This window comes from Microtus ochrogaster, chromosome 15, assembly GCF_000317375.1.
Source record: "Microtus ochrogaster isolate Prairie Vole_2 chromosome 15, MicOch1.0, whole genome shotgun sequence".
Lineage (NCBI taxonomy): Eukaryota > Metazoa > Chordata > Mammalia > Rodentia > Cricetidae > Microtus > Microtus ochrogaster.
Genome location: NC_022017.1, coordinates 43,687,011 through 43,695,666, shown reverse-complemented (window position 1 = coordinate 43,695,666; position 8,656 = coordinate 43,687,011). Strand labels below are relative to the sequence as shown.

The following is an 8,656-nucleotide window of genomic DNA, read 5'->3' as shown; positions in this document are numbered from 1 at the left end:
GGGAGGGAGGGAGGGAGAGGGAGGGAGGGAGAGAGAGAGAGACTTCAGCATGCCTGTCCCTAAATGCCCTTCTAAGTATACTAGTTACACTGGAAAGAGTGGGAGGAATGTGAGGAGTTGGGTGCCAAGATGATAAGGGGTGGGCTTTAAAAAATGTATTTTATGTGTTAACATGAGTAGGTGGTGGGATACACAGATGTTTGGTAAGACATTATTCTGGATGTTTCTGGTTGGGATTAACTCCTAGACTTAGAAAAGTAGATTCCCCCCCCACCCCCCCCCACCCCTCGGTGTGGGTAGGCCTCATCTTGTCCGCTGAAGCCAAAAGCAATAAAAAGATCACCCTTGAGCAGCCAAGAGAGGACTCTGGTGGCCTTCAGCCTAAAGCACTACTTTTTCTTTTTAACCTGACTTAAAACCGTTCCTTGGCCTTGAGTCTGTGGCGTACATCCAGAAGCTACACTGTTAGCTCTCACTAGCAGAAGGATCCTGAAGGTCTTGGCACTCGCCAGTCTCCATGATCACATGACTTGGGACAACCCTAAACTAGCCCTGCCCCTGTCCAAAACCTCCCATAGCCACTGCCTCAGAATCAGGTCAGACTTAGCCCGGTGTTGACAATTTGTAAAGTGGAGCTGGCTTAACTGTCCTGACGACACCTCAGCACCCCCTTTCTCAACTGTCCTGACGACACCTCAGCACCCCCCTTTCTCAACTGTCCCGATGACACCTCAGCACCCCCTTTCTCAACTGTCCCGACACCTCAGCACCCCCCTTTCCTTTCTGCCAATCCGGCTGGCTAGCCCTCATTTTCCCCTGGCCTCTCCTCTTCCCACATCTCAACTGAGGGTTCCGATGCAGCTGTCTCTCATTGCCCGCTAAGCCTGCTGCATCCTTTCCCTTCTTCCAAAACCCATCTCAGGCCTCCTCCTCCCAGAACCTTCGATGAAAGCTGCAGCCTCCTCTGTTTCTGCCATATTCAGACCCTTCACCCTCTCCCTCCAGTCTTCCTGATGGGATGGATACTCATGAGGCTACCTGTGACCCCCTTAAAAGCAGGTGTTGCCTCTTCTCTTTGACGCCTCCTGCAATGCTTAGTCAAGAGTCCATCACTGAATGAATGAGTGAAGGACTGTTACTTAGAAAAGCAATAGCCGTCTGGGATGAAAAGCATCTTTCTAAAACCCAGAGGAAAAGATCCAAGTGGGCCGCCGTAGGATTCCTGAGTTAGAAATAAAAGAGGCTGGAGTCTTAACCTTGGGAGGGATTATGTCATGTATTCTCTTCTCCTTGCTGCTATAACAAATGACACAATGATAGTCACCTAATGTGAATGGATTACCTCCCCATTCTACGGTCCAGAAAACTGACTTTTAGATTGGGCTAAAAACCATGGTATCAACAAAGCTATGTTTCTGGAAATTCTAGGAATGAACCCCTTTGTGCGCCTTTTCTAGTTTCTGAAAATACAGGAATTTCTTGCCTGGTCACCTCTTCCCCCTTCTTTAAAGGTAGATATATATCATCTCTCTGGCTCCGACTCATTCCGTGTGCCTCCACCTTCTGGTTTTAAAGACCCTGCTGGTTTCCTTGGGTCTGCCTGGATCCCCCCAGATAAACTTCCTGAACTCAACTGACTGGCAGCCCTCCCTCCTCTTTGCCACATAACCTGGATATTAGAACATGGATACCTCGGGTGGGGGTGGAGGACATTCTTACCCTGCTGTCCCTCCGGGTTTTGATGGAGGCATGAAAAAGGCTCTAGAGCCCAGAGAGGGCCTCAAATTATTCCTAGTAGCAGAGCAGACAACTGCTCTCTGCGCTTTGGGGGCATCTTCTCTGTTTTCTCTCTGTAGACACATTCTTGCTTTTTACTCTGAAGAGCATAGTGCCTGCTCCCCGGCATTTGAGCCGCTTGGTTCAGAAGAATATTTTGTGTCCAAATCCTCCGTCGAGAATCTGACCCAGGCCGAGTCAGACAACTCTCTCTGATTCCTCTAACAGTCTGAGTCCCTGGGCCAGATGCCAGCACTTCAGGACAGGCCAGCTCTCCCGGAAGGAAGAGAGGTAGCACCAGTATACCAAAGCTTCAGGAGATGAGGCCACCCGGTACCAAGGAGGAAGAAAGAATAAAGGAAATACACAAGTATCTTCTACCCTCCCCACCCATCCAGTTCACCCATCCTCCCGTCCAACTGCGCCCCCAATTCCTACAAAAGTCTCCAAGTGACCACAATATGGGACGATAGGACTGAGGTGCCACTCACTGAACTATGAGATGCCAATCACTCAGCACATTCCTATTAGCTTTGCTAGGCCCGAAACTCTCACCTAGGTCTGACTTAGCCAGAAGACAGGATCAGGGAGGGAGAGAGCAGCCACATTCGTGCAAGGCTGCCCCTGATCTGGTGAGTGGGCAGCCCCACGCCAGCAGAAGTTCCTGAGGTTTTGAGTCCTTGGTTTCTTTGCGAGTTTGCTTGCTTTCCTTTTGACCGCTAAGGCCCTGGAAAGCCGCTGGACGTAAATCAAAATACTTTTATGGATTAAATTTTTGGGGAAGGCTCCTGTTTAAAACCATCTCTCTGTAAACAGTAGCCTGTATTCATCTGCTGGAGGCGTGCTGACCCACGGTTTCCCCAAAGCAAAGTGCATCTTTTACAAAATGTAGATTTTGTAATTTTACAAAATGTGTGTCATACTTCACAAATGCTGGAAATGTCTTTGACACTGGTGGCCTGACTCTGCAGGGACTGGCTTCTGACTTTCAATCCCACTGTACCTCACGTGGCCTTTTCAAGGGGCTGACACTCTAGGAAGGCAGCAATGGGGAAGTGGGCTCCACCATAAAGGGCAAACGAAAGAGTGTTTTATTTACGCTTATGCTCTGCCTCGGAGTAATTCCACAGTGCATTGTTAATTCTAGCTCCCATGGGCACTGGGAAAAGCATGGGGCACCGTAACATTGGGACATGGGCCCCGGCAAATGTAGGGTTCGGGAACACTTTGAGATCCTTAGGAAGAAAACAAGGGTTGTGTGGAGGATCACAGGGGAGAATGTTCCCAGTAGAGGGAACTGGATGGGCAGAGCTAGGAATTTGGGGGGGGGAGGTCTTAGAGAGCCCAGGAATGCGAACAAGAGTCCCAGAGCTAGTACCAAGGGGAGCAGAGGAAGCTGGGGTGCAAGTGGGCCAGGATAGGACTTCATGGCCTTCCTGACAACTTTGATCATGACTTTGGCGAAATGCTAGCTTCAGTTTGAAGCTTGTAGATGAATAGGAAGGTAAAAGACAGAAGACATTTCCCAGCTCAAACAACCAGCGTCAGGGAGGTCAGCCCCTCAGAGTCGGAACAGGACGCTTACAGACACCAAATCTCAGCACCAAGGAGACTTACTACCCAGGCAGGGGCAAGCAGGGAGTCGGGGGAGCCTAAAAGGCAGATGGCAGGCAGTAGCAGCGGCAGCAGCAACAGCAGCAGCAAACATTTGTTTTTGTTCGTTTGTTGCAGGAGTGGGTTTTTAAGGCAAAAAGCGGAGAGTCTGTGTTAGGAAGGGTCAGTTGGTAAATCCTGACTGAACAAATTAGCCAAACAGTGAATTTTGTTCATTTACTTTTTCTTAAGATTTATTTTTGTTTATGTGCATTGGTGTCTCGCCTGCACGTGTGTCTCTGTGAGAGTGTCAGATCCCCTGGAACCGTAGTTACAGACAATTGTGAGCTGGAACATGGGTGCTGGGAATTGAACCCTGGTCTTCTGGGAAAGCAGTAGTGCTCTTAGCTACCGAACCAGCTCTCCAGCTCCAAACGGTGAATTTTGATTGCTGGACTTTAATATTTTGTCTCAAGAATGAGTCAGTGACCAAGTAAGGGAATGGACCATGGGGACTGGCTTTAGGGACGTAATCTAATGGTTTTCAGTACGGGACGAAGCATGTTTGCCATGCTCGGCCGACTAGCATCCTTCCACCAGTTCCAAGTCCCATCTGGGAGAACGGACTGAAGTGAGGACATCTAAGCGTACCAGAGGTCAGTGAGTTAATCCTCATTGCCAGCGTGACAGGATTTGGAATCCCCGAGGCTTCAAACCCCTGGATGTGTCTGAGGGGGCTGGCTTTCCAAGAGAAGTTTAACTGAGGAGGGGGAACTGGCGGTAACTGTGTTCTGCACCATCACAGGGTGGATGGAGACAGGGAGCTGAGCACACACATCCATCTCTCTGCTTCCTGACTGTAGATCCAACGTGAGCGGCTGCCTCCCACTCCAGCCCCAGACCTCCACTGCCATGGTGGACTGTGTTCTCCAACTAGGAGCCCAAACGAACCTTTCCCACTTTCAAGGCTTCTGGTCGGGTATTTGGTTATCACAAGTAGCCAATTCAATGTCCCGTCCGAGCTGGAGAGGAGTCAGGCACGCAGCAGCCACACACTGCCTTCAAGGGAGTCACGCATTGGCAAGAGGGTGGAGGTGTGTGAACAGACAACGGTGGGGCCTCTGTGGCTGCAGCGTCATCGTATGACTCAGTACCTTCCCCATGCATGCTGGAAATGATCCGGGTAACTTGGGTGATGAAACCCAAGTACCCTGGCCTCCTCATGCCTCACCCACCCTCAGTGACAGCTGAGGCTTTGGAGCTGGATGAGTCTGGTTCTCACATCAACACCCCACTGCCAGGAAGGTGAGGTGGGAGTAAGCTGTGCGCCAGATGTCATGGAAACCACCAGGCCACCGGGTGGAGGCGGGAGGTCTGGGAGGGGAAGCCGAGGACTGAAGGCTTGAAGTATACACAGGTGAAGCTGACAGGGACCAAGGTGGGGTTGGAGCTAGGGTTGGGGGAGAGCAGGAAGCATTTCCAGGAAACGGAGGCACACAGGGCAAAAGGATTCGGCTACAGAAAGAGAAATAGCTGGGTACAGGGATTGCTTCAGCCCTGTACCAGACCTAAGGCACATTATTAGCTTTAGTGCAAACCCAAAGTATCAGCAATCTGTAAAAGTGAATTTATAGTAAAATGCCTGGTATTCTTCCCTGGGGACAGAAGTGTGAACTAGGAAGTCTCTCGCTTTACAAATTGTTGGTTCTATCACAGAAAACAGTCATGAAAATAACGAACAGTAAGGGACTGGCAAGGGAGGGTGCTCTGTTGTTAACGGTCTTTAGAACTGCAGTGCCTGTTAATCTTTGTTTCCCCATTGAGAAGCTAAACTCGGACTTGCGGGCCACACTGACCAATCCAGCAAGAGACCCTTGTCTGTCTGGGAAGGAAGAGGGAAGGTGCAGCCAATCAGAAGGATGGGAGGGAAGCCTGGGACCTGCACCTGGGGGCTGGAATCATCACTCCATTGGATAATCCCTTGAGTGAGAAAATGACCCTTTGTAAATGCCAACAATTTTGGGGACCGTGGGACATGTGACTGAAGGGTATGACAGAGATCCAAGCTGCTCACGCATCCTAGCAACCTGGACTTCCTCAACCCAGGGTTCTCCTCCTGGAGGACAAGCCGGTTATGAGTTACAGTAATGTACCTTCACAGTGTGACAAGAAGCATTCCTGTGTGCCCTCAGCCTCTTTAGGACCTGGAGGCAAAAGTAGCTGACACAAATGTGCCCAGGCTCATCCTGCCTGCTGGGCCCTGAGTGATGGGATCCGGTCTGACTCAAGAGCATCCTGTCTTCTGCCAGCATCCAGGAAGCCAGCAAGGAGGATAAAAGCTTGAGCCTTCACAGCTCTGGACACACCCTATTTACTCTTCCATTTCAGTGTTCTGGGTCACTTCTAATGGATGCACCCGAGCTACAGATTCTTGCAGTATAGTAACAGACCGAGACACCTAGAGAGCCTCTTGCTAGGGCCCGAGTATGAAATCCCCGGAGTCACTGTTGAACCCAGCTGGAAGGCTTTACAAGGAGGCAGTAGAATCTTTGGGGGGTGGGTCCTGGCTGGAGGAAGTAGGCTCCTGTGCACACATCCTTGAGGGCTGTGTTGTTCCTGGCCCTCCTCTGTCTGCCTCTGCTTCCTGGTCACCGTGACTGAGCCCTGTCCTCATTTTGCTGGACAGAAACCTTTGAAACCATCGGTCACATTCAACCCTCACTTAAAGCCTAATGTCAGCAGCAAGAAAAGCTAGCCCAACCCTGTCCGAATCACTTTCCCAAGAGCTGCCTACCAAGGCAGTACTTGAGGGTATTAAAAACACAAAAATAAATAATGAAACTGAAAACAGTTGCAATCACCTGGGATAGGGGTTTTTATAAACAATATAAAAAAGTCTTTATTTCAGCTTTCCATGATCACACAGACCTCCCTAAAGTAAACAGGGACAGTACGGCGCAAGATGTCTGGGTCCTGCTGTGCTTTTCTAAGCCGTGATCTGTAGCTCCATGTGGCACTGATTTTCCAAGGGGCAGAAACGTTCTTTGATCTTTCCAAACCACTTGTCTTCAAATTCTTTGGAGGACGCAATCACCAAGGTGGCCAGGGCTGCGGGGCCAACACACTTCACCTCTGAATGAACTTCGTCTTTTAGTTTTTCTGGGACAATATCTTCCCCCATAGCCTGCAATAAGAGAAGAGGGGGTGAGAGTAGCCCAGTTAAAGGAGCAGCGAACACAGATGGGAGATTATTTACCAGCTGTAAAGCCCCGCACACAAAACCCCCAAGGGAGGCACTCTACCACACTGAGAAGGCCTGTTCCAAAGCTGCCATCACAGGTGCCAACTGCTGTTCCCACTCTCACGCTCCCCCGTAATCAAATCCCTGCATGCTCCGGCGGCAGCTGCCCCACCTGGGCTCCTGGGAGCATTGAGTCAACCCTCTCATGTCAGACTGCTCTGTGGCAGTGCACCTGTGGCCTTCTCCCTCCTGGCTGGGGCTGGGGCTGAAAAGGTAGGGGCAGAGCTTAGGGTGTGGTGTGAGTCTGGATCTGTCTCCTACACGTTCTCCCTAAGAAGTCAAAGGCAGCAAAGAATCAAGCGACAAGACTATGCACACCTCTCACGGACCTGGAGACCAAGCCTCCACAGCCAGGGCTCTCTAGAGCCTTAGCACAGCCCTGATAAAGGCACACCACTGCTCCCTCCTGGTCACAACTGAACTGCAGGACACACACTCAAACACTGGATTCCTGGATCCCGAGCTTCTCTTTGATGAGTGTCTAGAGAGCCTTTACGCACCCTTCTAAGTGACCCTTTGGCGATGACGGTGATCAGAATGAAGTCCTGACAACTGCCACACTGTCCACCAGGAGCGTTTACACAGCCTCCAGCAGGGACGCTCACTGTACCGGGAACTGGAGAGACTACCACAAGGCCAACCTTGAAATGTGGCCTTGAAAACCACAAGTAAGCCGGTGCACGCCTTTAATCCCAGCACTCGGGAGGCAGAGGCAGGTGGATCTCTGTGAGTTCGAGACCAGCCTGGTCTACAGAGCTAGTTCTAGGACAGGCTCCAAAGCCACAGAGAAACTCTGTCTCGAAAAACCAAAAAAAAAAAAGAAAACCACAAGTATAGCTAAAGAATGGCTCTTCATAAACTACATGTTTGTGTGTGTGTGCACGTGTGTGCACATGTGTGTGGTGTACGCCTGTGTGTGCATGTGTGTGTGAGCATATGCACCCTTGCTTGTGCATGCCAAATCCAAATAAAGAATTCTGCTGCCACTCTCAGCCTTCACACATGTACATGTGAAGAAGAGACGTCAACCTTGAGTGTCAGTCATCGGGCACCTCTGTCTGGGTTTTTAGACAAAGTCTTTTACTTGGCCTAGAAGCCACATTAGGCCATTCTAGTTGGCAAGTTCCAAGGGTCCACCTGCCTCTGCCTCCCAGCACGGGCACCACCACACCCACGTATTGTTTTTAATGTGTATTCTGGGAATGAGATAGGAAGAATGAAAAGAGGGAAGGAAGAAAAGCCAGGCACGCGGACACGCGCGTCTCTAGATCTGACCGCTCGGGAGGGAAAAGCCAGGCACGCGGACACGCGCGTCTCTAGATCTGACCGCTCGGGAGGCTGAGGCAGGAAGATCCCTGACCCCACGGTGTAGCCTGGACAGCACAGGTTGTCAGGTGACTTCACATGGCAATAAGAAGAGGAATAAGACCTGGCAACGACAACAATACACAGTGTTTCTTAAAGGAACGATGTCAGATGCACACAGATGGGTCGCTCTCATGGGAAAAGCACTGGTGTTGAGCTGAGGGCCAAGCAGACGCTCTGGTGTGCGAACGGGCACCACAGTTAGCCATCTGTCTGGGTTTCTTTGGGACCTGACGCTGTCGAGTCTGGTGTGTACGGAAAGGAAGCAGAAGAGCTTGAGCACATAATCCCCCAATGCATCCTTCAACGGTGTTCTCTACAGATCCAGCTTTAGGAAGGGCTGACAGAGGCTGAAAATGTAAACATCCAGGAAGTGACAGGGTGGACAGAGAGGAAAAACACTTTTCACATCTGGCCCACGCTGGCCTTTTAACCTCAGGGAGCCACAACCTCTCTAAGTCTCAACTCCAGTTCTGCCCCTCTTGACTGGCTGTTAGGGTGAGTGGAGGGAAGGCACATAAAACTGCACAGCTGTGGACACTGGTCCACTAGTTAGAGTAGCTATGGACACTGGTCCACTAGTTAGAGTAGTCATGGACACTGGTCCACTAGTTAGAGTAG

The 8,656-nt window shown here is 50.6% G+C and overlaps 1 protein-coding gene across 3 annotated transcripts in view; it reads right to left on the bottom strand.

The window, feature by feature from the left end:
- Positions 1-6,235: 6,235 nt before the first annotated feature.
- The window catches only part of C15H8orf76 (chromosome 15 C8orf76 homolog), a 12,419-nt gene continuing 9,998 nt past the window's right edge, over positions 6,236-8,656 (bottom strand). Inside the window, exons 6-7 of one of the 3 annotated variants that reach the window (XM_026782433.1) lie at positions 8,100-8,385; positions 6,236-6,553 (exon numbers count right to left, since the gene is read on the bottom strand). In XM_026782433.1, coding sequence (XP_026638234.1) covers positions 8,143-8,385 — 243 coding nt within the window. In that variant the 3' untranslated portion in view covers positions 6,236-6,553; positions 8,100-8,142. Of the gene's footprint in view, positions 6,554-7,857; positions 8,386-8,656 lie in introns of those variants that run through there. The other 2 variants (XM_005354587.3, XM_013348900.2) reach the window with 2 other exon arrangements.